General features: G+C 31.1%; 1 protein-coding gene across 2 annotated transcripts in view; it reads right to left on the bottom strand.

Annotated features, from left to right (window-relative positions):
- Positions 1-19558, bottom strand: part of LOC131853837 (hemicentin-2-like) — a 59105-nt gene that overhangs the window by 1170 nt on the left and 38377 nt on the right. For both annotated transcript variants that reach the window (XM_059204896.1, XM_059204903.1), the window contains exons 4-6: positions 4652-4862; positions 2510-2609; positions 882-1039 (exon numbers count right to left, since the gene is read on the bottom strand). In XM_059204896.1, coding sequence (XP_059060879.1) covers positions 882-1039; positions 2510-2609; positions 4652-4862 — 469 coding nt within the window. The remainder of the gene's footprint in view (positions 1-881; positions 1040-2509; positions 2610-4651; positions 4863-19558) is intronic.

Below are 19558 nucleotides of genomic sequence, written 5' to 3'. Positions count from 1 at the left end.
GAAAAATGGGGTGAAAGGAATACAAATTGGCGATAAGAGCCCAACAGAAACAGTGGATTCGACCACGTTGATTCAGGACTTGGGGAAAAGGGCGCAGAAAAAGACAAATTGTTTTTACGCACCTACGAGCAGAGATATACGAGAGGAGTGCTCTAAGAAAAATGTACATACTCAACGGACATCTATTATACTATGCGATTTTTTATTTACTCCAAATCTTTATTATAGTGTACACGATTGTGGATAAATTACTTTTTTATTGTTATTGTATGTATTTATTAATACAATTTCTTCTACAGATTACTATAAAATATATAAATTTTAAAAATATTCTATGCTGGCAAGTTTGCTGATGATATTCATCAGTAAAATTAAATAAATAATAAATTGACACAAAAGTTAATACATAAATTGTATAGCATGAAGACGATGTATAGTAATGTCATAACTGTATTTATCTTACAAATACACATGTAAATATATTATCACAATTAATCTTTCAGATGGGACAGTCAGAAGTCAACAGTCACCGTTATTCCATTAGTATATTTTATACGTGGCAGACTGCGAGACTATCGACGTCTCTTGGATTTCGTTTTGTTTGGTTATGAGGTTTCTTTTCACCGGAGAGTCAGATATAATAATTGACTACCTCTTAGGCGTAAGTCGATATAGAAAACTGATCAAAGTTAGTATTGAGTATTAAATTACACTGAAGATGTGAAAGTGATACCGGTAAGTATGATGTTAGTATATAGATACACCTAAGTTTATATACGTACGTATGTGAAGTGATAAATATAATTTCTGTAGGAGATAATAATTTTATAACTGGGTAAAATGCAGTTTGCATTTATACTATAGCTATATACGGAACTCACCGGAGCTACTGGGCGCACAGGTATAGTTTCCAGAGTCCCTCGGCGACGCTCGTGCTATAAGTAAACGGCTGGTACGTGTCCGCTGTTCTGTCTCCACGCTAATTCCACCGCGCTGAGCATAATTTACGACGTGCGCACCTCGGTACCAGTAGATGAAACTGTACAGACAATAATAATTCATTACGCTTGGAAACTTTCATCACGACTGAAAATAGGCATTATTATTCTGTGTGTATTGCAGTTACGGGTGTGCTATTGCCAGTACAAATAATTTTATTAGCAACATGTTTATTTTGAATTTCTAACAAATTTGTAGGTTTTGGTGTCATATCGCCAGTTTTTGAAGCTATTTCTATTGTCTAAGAAAGCAATAATGATTGCTCTGTCGGATCTAATACTATACTCTAATGGTACCTTTATTGGATAAACTGATGAAAGACTAAATCGTATATTATTCCTCTTATAAAAGTGTGACTAATCGAAGATAATAAATAATTTTTTATTTTTTTTATTTTCTTGATTTTTTATTTTTATTATGTCTTGAATTGTTAAGGCAATGTAGTCGTAGAATGCAAAAATAATCATGAGTTTCTTAATACTTCCTTAACAGTACACGGGATATGCTATGATTGTACTATGCTAGATTTCATTAAGAGACTTTGTTGATGGATGTCTGTTATTTGATTGATAAAAAAAAGCTATTAGTCTGTTACACTAATTTAAATTATATATTTGGAATGGTAAATAAGCTAACTACTAGCAGCATAAAAATATGCAAATGACCGTTAAGAAAGTACTCTCTAAAATCATCTACGCTTTTCAGAATTGTTGTTTGTTTACAATAGAAATATTCAAGTGCTTTAGAATTACGTCAAAAATTCCCTTTGATCACCGAATTCTGTACAGGTTACGACGTTATTATAAAACAGATCTACTTGTCTAAATTTCCTTTTGGAAATTAAGGTATTATTGTAGAAATAATTTAAGCGATGAAATAAAAGTTCAAGGTTTCAAGGTACTGGGGCCCTACCCTTCTTTAAAAATAAAGAAATTTGATATCACAATTCTTATTCAAAAATTAATATATGTAGTTTTAATATTAAAATCTATTCAGTTTACTTTGATGTTTTGATATGATAACTATTAATAAACTCTTTGAAATTAATTTCTTTCAAATTATAAAATGAAAAAGAATCTTTCTATTTTCTTTATTTTTGTTATATTAATTCTATAGTATAATAAAACTGTATAAACTACCAATACTGTACTCAAAAGTAATTAATTAAATATTTTAATAATACAACTTACACTGTCGAATAGTGCCCAATAAGGTCCAGTTATATATAATATAATAAGTACCTACATAAATATATAGACGAGTTTTCTACATATAACATATGTATAATTAAGCAAATAAATACATGGAACTATAATGCACAGTATGAAAAAATACTCTATCCTCTGTAGCGAAAAATGTTTTCGTGAATAAAACAGGACAGCAAAAAATTGCAGCGAGTATAAGCTTTAACGAATGGCTATGATAAACATAGGCCCCTGTTTAATATTCTAAGTTTAAAAATATTAGTGTATTAAGTAATATTATAAACTATAAGTACTTTTTTACTAACCTTGGCGGGTCCGGGGCGTGTCTTGCGATACAAGTCAAGTTAATGTCAGAACCGGCTCGCACGAACAACTCTGGCCCTGAGAGGATCTCTGCTTTTGACACTGGAAGAAGAGATTGTATTAAAGCGTTTGAAATAAACACAATCTATAATTAATATTATTATGACAAAGACTGTAAATTGTAATTATTTCGATACTTTTATTATTAAGCGGCATATAGATAAATAGATGGATAGAAACTTTATTTTTCTAGTTTTTACATAGTTTACAATTGTACAACTGTCCTGCAAAACTCCTGTTTGTCTGGGGTTTGTCTGCATATTCAGTATTACATAGGATTCACTTGAGTATTAGTTGTGTACTAGTTTTCCCGATATCCAATTCTTTTTTTGTGTGAACTTATAATACATATTCTGTTCAAGTTTTACGTGAATCTAGAAATCAACCTGTACATGAGCTTATTAAGAGATAAAAATACAAAAATTAACAAATATTTTTACATTTTACATCCATATAAACTAAATACCGTACCTAAGTTTGCTAGCAATGGTTAAATATGCCACCAGTTCTTAATTTCTAAAGAAACAGAAAGCCATTTAAAGATTAATAATTGAATTATGGACCGTCATAATTTGTCTTGTGAAAAACGGTTAAATTGATAAGCAAGGTCGCGGTAGGTCTGAAGAGAAACTCTTACCGTAATGTTAACATTTGTGTCTACTCTAAGCTAATAATATTGCTTTCCACAAAGGGCTCTGACAATTGTCATAGCTAGTTAACCGACTTTGCTGATATTTATTTTATGCAATGTTTATGGTATAACTATTATATCGGTATTTCTTTTTATTTAATATATAATATAGTCTTTGTTATTGATAAAGTAAATTTCCATAACTAAATATTAATATTAATACAGATCTCTTAGTTACATCAACGTCACACAGTTATAATTATTATGATTTCTAGTTATTTTGAAAATAAAATACAGCCTACTCGTTTTTAGGTGAAAATATTTTTATCTTATCTTATAGGACAAATTTTTTAACATCTATTGAACTTTTATCCATTATAGATAAAAATAGAGTTATTTTTAAACTTTTGCGTTTATTACACATTACTTATATTTTTAACTGGGTCTTAGCACGAATAATTTAATGGTAAATAAAGGTAGATATTTCGACGAGGTTGCTCTAATCGTAATTACCGGCTCTAAGATCGAGGTTATTCAAGTTAAGACCAGGTTACTAATATAAAAAATCAAGTATCACATTTTGATATGTTCAGTATTACAAAATTGTAATATGATTTTCTATTTATTCAATAGAATAAAGACTAAATACGTATAGAATCTAATGAATTAACTTTATTTATAAGTTTTGGTGGCAATCGGTTTGAATATATTATGTTATCTGTAGTTTGTATAGATTGTATTTGAGAACTACCATCTAGCATCCTTTCAATTTGATATCAGTTTCGAATTACGTTAAAGATTCTATCACTCGCTTTTATCTCGCACATATTATTATTAATATTTAAGTTAATTGCTCATAACATAAAAGGTGGTATATTTGAGAGACTTAACACCATTCGTCATTTTCTACCAGTCAATCATACATAGTACAGAAGTAATTGTTGGCGAAAAATAAAAAAACCAAGTCCAACAAAATATAAACAGAACGGAAAATGTATATCTAAGGGAAACAATAATGTAACTAACATAAACGTATATAAGTATATAAAAATACTGAAATTAATATAACAGTCTAACAGAGACTATAGAAAGTAGAATAGAGAAATGTAAGAAAGAGTGAACTAAAAGAAGAGAAAAAGTAGCAAAAATAATAAAAATATAGATATATATTCCCGTAATTTACGTTTAAAAGTATTAGTTTACTACAATTTTATTTAATTTGTATTTAACAATTAGTTTGATTGGTTCGTTAAATATAAATATCCTAATAAAATAATAACTAAATTAATTGGACAGATAATATATTCATTTTCTAGTAATTCAGCGAAATGTAGGCATCAAATTTTAGATTGTCACGTAAAAGTTTCCATAGTTGATTATGGTTGATGTACTCAGTTGCTTTTATCCGATTATAGTTGGGTTTGATTATGGAACAAAATATTTATGTACTTACCAACAACAGTCAGTCGGAATGACAAACTGATTTTAGGCTCTGTGGAAACTTGGCATTCGTATGCGCCAGAGTCGCGAGGCTGCGCAGGCGCTACTCTCAACGTCCATTCATCAGAGCCGTCGGTGTGGAGGGCAGCGAAACGGGCATCGCTGCTGTATGTGTGCACTCCCACAGTCAGGATATGTAGATCTCGTTTACGGATCCAAGATACCTGGAACAATACATATTTTTAATGAACTAAATTGTAATTTAAGTACAAAATCAACTAAGGTATTTAAAACGAAACAATTCTTCAAATTGTTTCGTTTTAAATATGAGATAAAATTAGTTATTAAATTTCCTCATAATGGTATTATGAGGAAATTCGGTGCAAATATAATAAAATATACGAATTTAAGTTTGTATAAGTAGATAGTAATATATAAGTAGATAGTTACAAGATGCTGGAAGCAACTTATCTACTTATTTATCTATTATGTTAAATAAAGTGTATTTTGTACTTATATATATAAGTACAAAATACACTTTATAATAAGAATATATGACGTTTATTTTGTCCACGGACTTGGATAGTTTTCCTTCTTTTTAATAACACCATCGCTTTACTCAATATGCGACCAGATGGTGCATATTGTATGGTGGTTGTGATGGAAGTACTGTATTAGGCTGGTTTAAAATGAGATACGTTCCTAGGTGAAGTCAAATATGTATATATATTCTTAAATATTTATTTTAGTAATCTTAAATATTTATTGTAGTATATTCTACGGTATATTGGCAGAACGAGTGTTGGATCGTATCGCCTTAATTTAATTAGATTGGTTTTGACAATGGGATTGTCATCGTTACATTTAGTGCACAAAAATTCCTATAAATAATAAAGTGAGAAATATTAGACGTAGGTCAAATTTAAACATATAAATTTAGTCGTACTAAATGACTTTCAGGACTACTTTACAACACGTCACAAAAATACGTTATATAAAGAAATGGCAATAATAAAACTACTGAATTTAGAAAATATTTCTTCTCGATGTTGGTTAAGGCAGAATAGTTTCATAGCAATAAACCGCTCAATCTTCGCTAGAGTGAAATCTAGGAACGCAGAAATCGGAGCACGCTCGATAAATTGTTCACAATTCGATACTTTGTCAAGAAGGAAATAAGTTTATTTCACGAGTACAGCCAGAAGAGGGACCTCCCTCTTCTGGCTGGTTCAGAATTTCCGATAGTAACATCGGTGATTGACGTTTCATTACGGGTCCTTTGTAAAGTCCACGGAACGGGGCACTTAAAAATACAATTGATCTCAACAGCACAGGGGAAATTGGTCGGATTAAGTGAATCATTAAAGATAAACCTGTGTTTACGATTGGAAATGGTCAATGATTACGAGCTGATATTGATTAACTACCACAAATTTTATGTCATGCATTGTATGCTATGTTAGGAATGATTGTCTCGTACATCATACTCATCATCTACATACCGATTACATTCACTTTATAATGAAATTTCTTTTCAACCTATGATAGTATTGTATTTATTTGACTCGGTTTTTGATATGAAACTGTAAAGGTGAGTTAAGAACAGCAAAAAACATTAGAATAGTTTAAATAGTTCATTTAAATTATTGTATGTAACTACGCATAGATTTCGTTAATACAACTTGACGAATGTGAATAATTGGGTGTCATTTGGTTTTATTCATCTTATAGTCTATGTTCTATAATATGTTACATAACAAAGTCAACGCCATAAATAAGTATGACGGCTGTAGACTACCATTAATTAGTTCAGAAGTATAGGTGTTGTCACCAATTCATTGACAGACGTTATTTAAAGTAATTAATTACGACAGGAAACATAATTCTTATTATATTATGATGATTATCTTGTTATTCCTAGTGGAATGATACTGAATTAATTAAATTAATTACTGGTACAAAACAGATATCCATTTAGATTTTTCCTTTGGAAACAGTAACAATTGTAACTTCCCTCAAATAAGATTCATGTCGAATGTTATGAGAAAATGTTTCCCTAGGCGAAAAATATGGAACAGAAGTGTTCGAGAATTTCTTTTCTCGTAAAAAAGATTAAACTTGTAACAGAAGAGAGGTAAAGGTGCGTAGATACTTAATAATTCGTCATAAAACAAACGATAATGGCATACCCATTACACTTTATTGGCGTTTTCTCGTTCAAAATGTTCTGCAATATTTTTGCTTTTTACCTACATGTTTTGGTTTGTCGAATAGTAACTGAATATAGATTTCAGTTTCTGATAAAATTAAAATATTAAATAAAAAAACACTACTTTAAACTTTTTTTACGGTTATTTACATTACACTAAATACATAATCTATATATGTATTCAACATGATACTATTATTAAAGAACTCCCGATATGTCGCACTAATACATACGTCCTAGACATAGGTCGACATCTCGTTTAAATAATACATAAGTAGCCATTTAAAAAAACAGCTTCCTGGCATATTCCTCAAACTACATTTTTGAAGCCTAACAAGGAAAGTTTCGTTGTAATTTTTTCTACTATCATTATTGATCAACTGATAATTATCATAGAATTTAAATATGTATAACTCACAAATATTGTTTCTATTTCAGCATACTTTCAACCAATTCAACCCCTAAATGAAACATTTGCAAAGCATATCAGATATATGTAATAACGTTTATTTGTACACATAACATGACATAACATCAATCCAACTTTTTATCGTTCGAAAATCAGTTTGACGTTTTATGCTGCGAAAACAGCGTGTACGGCAATTTCCTACCCAGTTAGGTGCTTCACGCATGTAATTACGTGATTTATATTTCGTCAGTATATACACGATAGTATAATTTGTCCGTAGGGAAATTCGCAAGTCGTCTTAGGCGGAATTAGATTTACATTCGGGTGTTTGCTCACTGAATCGCGCGCGTTTTATGCGAAACATTGTTACCGAATAACACACACCGTGTAATTAATTTATACGCAGATAATTGCCTCGTTTATTAGTCAGTTACATCATTTTTCTAAACGTTGATTAACTTATAATAAATCTATTCATGTCTGTGATATCGGAAGAAATAGATAGAAGTATTATCATTGTCGACAATGTGGTGAACGCTACATCTGACGTGCTCACATTTTGGTGAGTGATCCCACCTGATCATTTAATAAAACTGCCGCTGTCTTTCAGATTTGATTAAATGTTTTCAATTGAAAACACCTATAACATAATAAGTATTTACATTACTGCACAGTAAGTCAGAATTAAAAATTGACCATAAAGCTATTTGATGTCGGTCAAGTTCAAACTCACGACCTTTGGGTTGGTTTGTAAGACAGCATGGTGTATTACTATGCCACGGCGCTACCATTTTATAACTTTCAGTATTTGTTTGAAATTGAAAAGGGCTGTTTGTATAATAGTTACCCAATTACATTAGGGTCCACAGGTTTCTAGGGGTTCGATTCAATTTGATCCCAGTGTTATTATAATCGATTACCGAAGATCACATCGCAATCACATCTTACTTATTTTTTATACTTACGCCTTTCATTAAGGTTAGGAAATTTAATGTCCAGTGTGTACTCACGGTCTAGCCTGGCAACTATATGTGTGTACACAATACGGGGTTTAAACCACTAGACTGTGACATTCTCGAAAATGTAAGTACGTAAGACAAAAAATAGGGCATAAAAAAGGATATAGAATATACAGTTTCAATCAGAACTAAAGTAAATACAGCGAATAAACTGCACTGACGGTTCAACAATAAAATAATCAAAACAGTAAATCCCTTAAATTCGAATTGTATTTACACAGAAATAAAAAACATAGCGCATTATTTCAATGTATTTTATTTGAAATCGTAAATCTGAGTATAATAATTTAAAAAAAAGAAAAGATAATATTGTTACTATACTTTGAAATTCCGTATTGACTTTTATTTCAATATTCAGAAAACAAGAGGCACTTACACAATATGACTTAATTAAATTAAAAATTTACAGAGTTGTATCTGTTATAAGATTTTCTCTAGGGAATTGTCGATATCGTTGCAAAATAGTAAAATAAAGCTACAATTTTGTGATTGCGAATATCACAATGCTTTGAAATGAAATACATTTATAGTTAAATTCGATGATAGGAAAATTTACTTGTATAATATTGTTTGTTGCATGTTTCTTGACGTCAATTACAGCCAATAAATTACTAATTTTCACATTTGCAAAGTGTACTAAGTTATTTATTTTATTAATAACGTTTGAAATTGTGTGGTCAGAAAAAAATCTTTAACATTATTGCCGGATTTTAACCACGTTTATATTATGTTTGTAACATTAGTTAGCTTCCTCCCCAACTCGCACTTCCCCGTATTATACTTCCATCTCCTTTAATTACTTAGTGTGAAACGTTACGATTTGAAGATCTCATTTCGGAATAAGTGGAAATAAACAAAGGAATATATGTCAGCCTTTTATTGTCCTACTTTGAGATTTATTGAGATAGCAGAGTATTCGTTCTATATATTTATCTACTAACATGTAAACTTTAAATATTTATATCCATTCCCGTGCTATATTTTATAAGTAGTATAAATAAAGAAAATCCTTGTAGTAATAAATTTCATTACCATTTAGGGCATGTGATAACAGTCATTTCTCTATTAAGTACATAAAGCTGACTGTACTAAAATTTAACTGGCAATCTCTATGGTCTAGCAGTTTAACACATCGCCTTACTACTGATGATTGCGGATTTTATTTCTAGCACAATACAAACATTTGTATTCATGACTTGTGACTAGATCTGGTATTACCTATTCAAGACTACGTCTGATTATGTGTTTATTTACAAAAAAATGTATTCAAGTATTTATATCGTTGATTAGTAGCCATAAGACATGTTTGGATTTGGACTAGATGGTCCTTTGTAAATTTGTCTGTTGTTGATCCTGGATGGTGAGTATGAGTAGAACAAGATCTGCTTAGAGTAAAACTTTTTAGAATATGTCTAATTTTTGGATAACGGACATTGTATGTCTTTTATGTCAAAATATAGCGAGATAATACGGACGTTGTTAGACCATTGATTGCAGATAAACTATCAGCTACGCAATCAACGATACTATCTACAACAAGAAATCTCTTGATTTTGAGGAAACAATTTAAGTAATTGCCAATTGGGATAAGATGTCCTATAATCCACTAAGTTCCTCATCCGATAACCCTCCGTGTCATAAATGGAACAGCGCCATTATTAACCCTGGTAAATCGTCATACAGTATTTTTACAAAATAAAACAAAATCGCCGCCGCGGCTGGCTTTGTTCCAAAACTGGCTCTACAGGCCTCGACCCAATTCTCTCTGCTTTATTCTCCGGCGACGATCACGCGACATTTCCTATTGCACTTACTGGAGCTTGTACGGAAAATCAAATCCCACATACTGACTGTTAAGCCGCATCGTCAATATACGACTGGAACGCGGCGTCCGTTATATTGACAGCGGCTAATAGAATTCCTTCATCGTTTTATGACATTATGTTTTGCTATGTTCCGGAATGTAGTCTAACTGGTTTATGGGGTACAATTTTGTCTTTATTTGGCTAATTTGATCTATGTTTTATCTGACAACTATAACGGTGGTTTTTTAGTTAACTTTTAATAGAACATTATGTAACTTAACTATGTTCACAATATTGCTGATTGTAAGTAATCCAATTTTTAATTACGTTGAAACCAAAGAAAATGTTCCAGGATTATAATATTAGAATATTATTATTGCAATTCAAAATACGAACAAACAAACTCATATTTACATTTAAATTGCTTTAGGTAGATTGGTTTGTATTGGACAGTGTATGCATAGTGTACGACTGTTAAGTAGGTACAATAAATTTAATTCAAGTGCCAAATGCTTACAATGTACGTAAACCTTTACAGCCGATGTGCTCAATGTATAATACTATGTCACTGTGTTCAACTTTGCGTGTTAAGAACAAATAGAGACTTGTCGCGTTCACCCAATTTTTACTGTAACCGTGTCTGTAAGTTATGGACGGTTTGTGGCCAAGTTCCACCAAATCGTTTTACGCCTGTACATTTATAACCCACTATGTAAACGCATAAATTTCCCTGTGTACCTCGCAGTATTCATAAACACGTTATAGTTATTATTGTACCATGGCGTTATAAATTATGTCACAGAATGTAGGCTGTAATCATCTGCTTTATTATTTCATTATTGTTATCGGGTAATTTATATTATATTCATAAAATCGAGCCATGGAAGTAAGTAAGTATAATTTATATTGTTAATTTTATTTGATCGTTTGTTTCTTATTATAAGGTAATGCAGATAAATAATAATTTTGATAGTTTGTACAGACTCGTCTGTCTAAAATTAAATATATCGTACAAAATATATAAACATAAAGCTATGGTGACTGAATATTTTATAAAGTATTTTTTTCTTAATGTTATTAAAACTCTACATTATGTCGGCATAAATATATAATTCGTTGTGAATAAACACTTTGTGAATGTTACTTTTATAAAAAAATCTTTAGTTTGTGTAGTCTGTATAAGTTCTAAGTAATTTTTATTAGGTACACCTGAGCTCTCCAAGTTGTTTGTATAACTTAAAAGTATTATTTAAATTAGAGTTGGTGGATATTAGAGCATATAAATATTTAAATACCTATTATTATACTAGTCTGAATAAACATGTTAAAATTCTATTCATGCTTGTTTAGACAAGAACCATATAGGTACTGGGTGAGTTATTTCAAAAGAGTGTATCTCTTTCATTAGGTATAATTAGAATCCTGACAACAGCTGCCTATAGTTTAATTGCTGGACAGAGTACCTTTTGCTTTTCTTATAATTTGCTGATGAAAAGAAATGTTAATATACAATGTTCTTATCACTACACAAAATACGGAACATATTATATTAAACAAATTAAATAAAAATACTAATATATTTTTGAATTCTAACTAGGTATTCATGATATAAAGAGACGTATGAAAGCACACTGCATTTTATAGGAGAGATTATAACTTTGTTCATATTTAACTCCGCAACTGAGCATATCCCAGCCGCATTATTTTCACGAGACCTTTTCAACTAAAATGAACAGATGAAACAAATGTTAGATCAAATTTAATTAAAAATTATTGTATTAAAATCTAGACTCATTTAATTACGTTATAAAATTAAAATGCTCAATTTAAATAAAATAAATCTGCTTTAAAAAAGATCAGTGATAAATAAAATGAAAGCTTTGGGTAGACCATCGCATTCCTAAAACTCAGGGGTAAGTATTTGGGCGGTGATTTATGGTCCTTCAAGTCCAAAGGTGCGCCGGTATCGTATTAAATGGAACTGTGGTCTGTCTACCCTACGACCTCGAAGACAGATGTCTCGTTACGTATAAAAATTTTCACGTATTCTGGTTCTATTCGTGTACTTATGTGTATTAGATGGAGGAGACATTTTGGTAAAAAGGGCAAACATATTGTTTTTTAGTGTTGGTAATTTAACAAAAAATTTGTATTTACTAAGAGGAAAGAAGAAATTCCAGTATGGGTAGGTAGAACACCTTACTTCTTAGGTATGACAATGGACGAGATATATGGTGATTGTCATAAAATTATATGAATTATATATTCGTTCGTGGCACGAGCGGCACAAATATATATGCATAATTATTTATAGTTATCACATCACATAACCATCAGTTTGTTTGCATTATAATTCAAATATAAATACAAAAATTTTCTCTATTAAGGACTATTATTTAATGTATCTTTTCAGTCCCTTTGCTGAATGGGATTCCAGAATCGCGCGGTTTCTTACTCATATCACACTAATTGAACACGGATGTCCTTTTATACTTACAAAAGCATACCTTTCCCATTAGGATCAACAGTAAACTCATTAGGTACTTTCTGTCGATATATAAGATCTACATAAAATTGTTGGTATATATGTTTAAAAGTGAAAGAGAAATATGTTAAAATTATTACGAAAATTAGTTATTTTCAAAACATTAAATGTATTTTAATAACACTGAATTGTCGGAAAGTATCTTAAATACTTAAATATTAGAGTATGTCAAAAAGTTTTACTCAAAGAAGATTAGTTATAATGATATAGATATAAAGGAAACATTTTTGGTGTCTGAAGATATAACACAAAGGAAACATTGTTGGTGTCTTAAATGAAGTTTAATAATAATACAAAAAGTTTTACTCAAAGAAGATTAGTTATAATGATATAGATATAAAGGAAACATTGTTGGTGTCTGAAGTTTAATAATAATACTACAAAGGTTAGTATAAGCATATGGCTTTGCGCGGATCAGTTGGTAATTGCGTTAAAATCTCTAAATTTATATTCAAGAGTTCACATTTTATCAAGCGAGGGTCCTATAAATCCAAATTCCGGCTCTCGCGGCAGGTTGACGTGAAAACATATCTAAAATGTCAGACTGAATATCCACTGTAATTTTACGAGATTAGCATGTAAATGTAGAGTTAATTTAGACAATCCGTGTTCGCTGGCCGAATAATATATTGTTACACATATACTTATTTATACGACCTATTTTATTTTTATTTATACGGGTTTAGAATATAAATATAAACCTTGGGGACCGCTGAATGGTAATTTTTAAGCGTTGTCAAACACAGGTTGTATTATATTATTATAATAGAACCTGGATTTACTTGGGTGCCCATAACTTATAATAATACATATCCTATGTCAATTTAGAATAATGTACAGTAGTGCCGCAGTTTATTTTCTTCCTAACAAAATCCGCTATATCTGTTTTAAGTATAAATTTAAAAAAATGTTGTAGATGTTACATGAATAGATTTTAATATGCGCATGTATAGAAAACAAATCAGTTCTATTCAAGGCATCTGGTCAGCTATTTTATGGTGACAGTAGCAGTAGCAGTAGACTGCTAGGTACTTAGTTAAAAAACAATATTTGTTTTTAGTTTCACAAAGTAAGTACAGATATTATTTTTATGTTATTCCATCAAGAAATTACCTTAAAATCTATTAATATGTAATAGGTTTCAAAGAATTAATTATGATTGACGAATTCGTCATATTATAATACATAGCTCGTGATCAGAGTTCTTTGTTTGTTGTTAAATTGCTGTAAAATAAATAATTATGTATATTATAAAATGAAAAAGAATTAGAGCATTCCTGTAAAGGCGGTTCGTTTGAAATAAAAAATATACAAAATTAGGTTATGAAATTACATGAGCAACTTTTTTTTTATGTCAAAGCTCTTTATAAAATAGACAAGTATAAATACAGTACCGTATTTCTGAGTTTAGCGCCTTCATAAAATAACCTTATTTAACATTATAATCATCGACAAGGCTTAAATGTTGTACGGACTCATTAATTGTACACTTGTTCTTTAATTTTTTATCTAAATGCTATGCTTTATTATAATAAAACTTACCTACGAAAAACAATTTACAACAGTGATCATAGGTCGTGAGGTATATATTTTTTGTATAACTGAACAGGTAAGACCACTACTGGAAACCTATTGTCTATGACTCGACAATGCTTATAATGCCTGTTGTACTCCTTATGCATTGCAATCGAGATGTATGTTATAGTGGCTCTATGCTCTGTAATTTCATTGTTATAATCACGCTCTTTTTAAGCTGGAATATTAATAGCATGTTGTTGATTTCAGAAAGAAGTCAGACAGACATACCCAGGCGTTAGTAAAGTCTACCTAAGTAGGTATATATATCATTACATTTTTTTATAAATTAAAACGCCTTTCGCAAGTTTTATTGCTTAAAAGAATGTATAAGATTGACATCGTTTACATTTTTTATACAATAGCAGTGAAACATCAGTAGGTTTTCTAGAAATAATACCGCTGAATTATATATCTTGCCAAAGTCTTTTGGATATACAATAGTGGAGCATTGTGATACAAGTGGAATGTGTGGGAGTGTTATTTTGATATTAAAGTAAATATTCTTATTTTTCTAAGTACATCTAACTCACAACCGGCTCTTGAATTCTATCAATATATAATATTTCTCTTTTTATTAAAACAATGTAATTTTAACTATCTTTTTAAGCATTGACAATCTCGGTAGTCTAGCGGTTTAGCACACCTTTTTATGTCCGATGGTCGCGGGTTCTATTCCTCGCACGGTGTAAACATTTGCATAACTATGATTGTTTGAATCAGTCTGGTTGTTATCTATATATAAATGGATGTTTTTTGAAAAAATATGTTTTATATTAGTACCCATTACACAAGCTCTGCTTACTTCGTAATTAGATGGCGCTATATGAATTGATGATTGTTCTGAGATATTATATTATTATTTATCATAATCAATATTCTTACTTTTCCTTCTGTATTTATGTTATTACTTATTAGGTATTAATATAGTTAACAATTACAACAAATAACTTATTGTTATATCGTAAACTTTCCATAGAATTTTAGAATAAACGTGTTGTACATAAAGTTCACTTGGAACCCTTGTCCATTATAAATTCGGTTGAAAATAATAAAACAACGAGAGAAAGACAAATGATTGCGGCCTACACATAGCTATATAATAAGATTATGTATTTCGATGCGGAGGACGGACTCCATTATTTATAAAAACTAAAGCCTCCTACGAGCTTATTTTGACTATTATGTCACTATTATCCATATTATGAAAATATTTTAAAGAAGAAAACAATAATAAATACATACGTGGCGAGGGTATTGAAAGAATATTAGTAGTTCCATTGATAATAATGAACGAGGTGGACTTCCACGTTGTGTCCCTGCAAACTACTTTAGCGTCTATATTGTTACCGCTATTATTAATGTTTGTATTGTGTTCTTGTAGCAGCAGCGGGAAAGAAGGAGGTGAAATGATGAGTCCAGATTGTTGTTATGTACATATTTATAATTACGATGTATTTACAATGAATATATAGGTATGTACAAGAAAGTGATTCGGTCTCGAATGACAGGCCTGTTATTTTATTCTTCTGTCGTAACTAGGCAACGGTGTTACCGCGCGATTATAATTAATTCGCCACACCACCCCCGCGGAGAGAAAAAGGTGAAAGAAAAAGAAAAGACACTATTAATCTAAAATATCATCAAATAAAACTCTCCGTTCTGACCTGGTAACCGATGGTTTTGCGTTGAGGCAGGTTGATTATATGAAGTGGTGGCGAATTGAGATGAATATAAATGATGAAGAAGTGAAAGGAATAGAGGAAGGGTGGATGGTAGTGAGGGCTCATGTAACTAATGAGCAGGACTCAAGCATCCCGGCTTATCCTCATTCTGTTCTTCTTCTAGATGAAGTGGAAGGAACAAAAGATGACACTGTGGACCGTAGTGAGGGCTTATGTAGGAGATAAGCAGGACTCACAATATCCCGGCTGATCATCTGTTCCGTTCCATTCCAGATAAAATGGAAGGAAATAGAAGTGAAAGTGTGGATCGTAGTGAGGGCTCATGTAGGAGATGAGCAGGACTCACAGCATCCCGGCTGATCACTGTTCTTTTCCCCCATGATTAATGGCTTGGTGGTAGATGACTGGTAATGAATTAAATGTGATAGACTCAGTCATGTTATCTCAACCTGTGTGAACTGTAATGCCGTACAGGTCAGGAGGGAGGTAATTAAAAAAATAAAATATTTAGGTACCTCCGGGGCAGATGATGTGGTTACGTTGAATGTGCCGAATTGATCATTGCGAGACGAAAAATAAATCAAAATTTTAGAAAAATATACAAATTTACACAATGAGTAACTGAAAATGTTGTCCATCCGGGAATCGAAGTCCAACTCGTAGTGTATTGACTGCGTCGTACTGGCCCGTGTCGTAGTTCCTTTGTAGGCGACGGTGGGTACTGCGACGGTATATACAGGAACGGTCAGTCAATAGTGACGGTGTGGTCATCGGTGATGAACTTGAATGGATTACGTCTGGTTGGCGGTATGAATAAGGAATGAAGGAAAGATGGCACCTGGACTGGAGTGGGTTCACGCTTTACTGTGGCTGCTGTGCTGGAACGTCGTGGGTCACCAATTTAGCGTCTTTATTGTTACTGCTATTATTTGTGTTTCTGTTGTGTTCTTGTAGCAGCAGCGGGAAAGAAGGAGGTGAAATGATGAGTCCAGATTGTTGTTATGTACATATTTATAATTACGATGTATTTACAATGAATATATAGGTATGTACAAGAAAGTGATTCGGTCTCGAATGACAGGCCTGTTATTTTTATTCTTCCGTCGTAACTAAACGGTGTTGCCGCGCGATTATAATTAATTCGCCACACCACTATAGGAAATTAATGTTGAATTCCTCACGACAAGTTACCTAACCTGATTTTATTGTCATACAAATCATTTTTCACTGAGGCCGCCAGAACACACTATTAACGAAGGAAAGAAAGAAAGAAAGAAAGAAAGAAAGAAAAATATTTTATTCAGTGCAATGTAAAAAATACAATATAAACAACAAACGAATAAAAACAGCAAATAAAATGTACATATAATTAAACTTAATTTACCGCGTAGATAATTAAAAAAAAACATATACAGGCTGGTACTCTTTATCATAAATATATACATTTATTAACATATTTGATTAAAATTTGAATCTGCCACAAACCACTTCAATGATTAAAGTCATTAAAGTGGTTTGTCGTTTTTGTAAAAATGCAAAAAATAGCTTGAAAGATGAGACTAAACTAAGTTCAATAAAGCTAAAACAAATCGCATAGGCATTTTTAGTAATAAAGAGCTCATAAATATTGCAGATATCCATTCCGAAGTAAGGATGTTTATTTGTATTGTATTGTGGCCTAGGGCTTTAATATTCTGCATTCGCGCAAAACATCGTGAGTTCTAATCTGGCTGATACAACAAAAAAAACAATGTGTCAATTTATATCAGTTGACACTAAAAAAAAATCTGGGAGACTGCTGTAAACTCGCTCACTCGTCAAGTGTATTCAAATACGAGTATACCCTGTGAAATCAACAGTTAACAATGACTCCAACTAAACTATCTAAATAACAGTTTACTAATCTATTACTATATATTAACTCTAATACTAAAATAAATCCACATTAAACTAATGCGAATACAATGTTATATAGCTATATGTTTTCTGTATATAGGATTACTTGAGTTTTCTCCTAGCAATAGCTGCGGAGCTGACAGTGTTAATCTCCAAGACTATTTTTATCCATTAGTTTAGCTTTGTGTCCATTAGTGAACGCATTAACTTCTTTAAACAGCAAGGATATACTTTTAACTCCTATCATAAATAATGTCATATTTATTAGTATGTCTATACTAACTAATGACGATCTAATAGCACAGTGTATTACTTTCTAATAATATCGTACTGTACGTATTGATTCCTATACATATTTATTTAATTGCAATATATTTTAATACAGATACAATGTATATCAATTGTCTAGTACTTATTATATGTCTAGTACGTATCAAACCAGCTTAGCTAAGGATTGGACAGCGTTATGTGAATACAAATACTAGGAATTAAGCACGATGGTTCTAATAGACTAAATTGCTAGCAATGGGGCCCATGGTCTCCGTAACTAAGAATCTCCTCCTTTCTAGTTATTATATCTTACTATTCTTTCACTTGGATAGCGAAAGAAGTTTCCAATTTTAAAATGTGTTTACATTTTAGACTTAGATAAGTAATCTTCACATTAGAACAATTAGAAAATAAATTAGATCTATATAAGTGAAGAACGATCTGTCTGAAAGTCACTGGGGTCGGATGGCTCGTTATTTTTTCTAGGCGTAAAAAAAATAAAAACACACTTACTTGGCTAAGGGTGAAGCGTAAATAGAATTTTATTGTTCGCAGGTTGTCTATGCCCTCTCTTAGTTATTGACTTTTTTCTACAATACAAATATTTACCTTATTACTTAGGTTGATACTTGTCTAACCTTTTTTCAAAAAGTAGACGAGACATATTGTATAAAGAAACGACTTCGGTGGTTCAGCGGTTTAGCATACCACCTTACTTCTGATTATTACAGATTCGATTCCCGTATGAAACAAAGAAATTTATTCTTAATTAACCGTCGCGGCGTCGTGCAAGCTTAACATAAGTCGGAACTAGATGGCGCTGTGTGAATTGTTCTGTCTTATTATTATATAATAAGATACCCAATATTCATATAACCATCAAATAATAAATCTATTTCTGTCATGGAACTATTTTCTTCTTTTCTTGTGATCTATTTTATCAAATTGAAAGAAAGAGATTAAAAATACTGTAATAATAAATATGAGTTTGTCGAAGTTTTATATTTTATATATAGATTAACACAATTTTATATATAGTTAGAACAATATCTGCTAATAATGACAATAGTTGAACTGTTGTTGTTCAACTATTGTCATTATTAGCAGGTATTGTTCTAACAGCAACTTGGTCCTTAATATTTATTAAAAGGTAGGCTCCCTTTTAATAAATATTAAGGACCAAGTTGCTGTTAGAACAATACCTGCTAATATGAAATAATTAACACATACACTATTACACTATACAATATTACTTAACAGAAACGGTAATTAAATATATATTTTTACCAAAATTTCGGACGTAAATATTCGTGAAGGAATTTGTAATGAACATAATTATGTCGCACTTTGCTACCCAAAGCAAAATCTTTTTGTATTCAGTATTCTTTGTTATTTTAAACGAAATTAAATTTCACAAAAAGCACAATAACATTACGAAATCGAAAAATATATTGCGTCAATCACAAATAATATAGGAAAAGGGCAAGAAGACGATGTTTAGCCGTAT

This window comes from Achroia grisella, unplaced genomic scaffold, assembly GCF_030625045.1.
Source record: "Achroia grisella isolate CSIRO2021 unplaced genomic scaffold, CSIRO_AGI_Agris_v1 utg1186, whole genome shotgun sequence".
NCBI lineage: Eukaryota > Metazoa > Arthropoda > Insecta > Lepidoptera > Pyralidae > Achroia > Achroia grisella.
The sequence above is the reverse complement of the archived record's forward strand: the minus strand, read 5'-3'. Positions and strand labels throughout refer to the sequence as shown.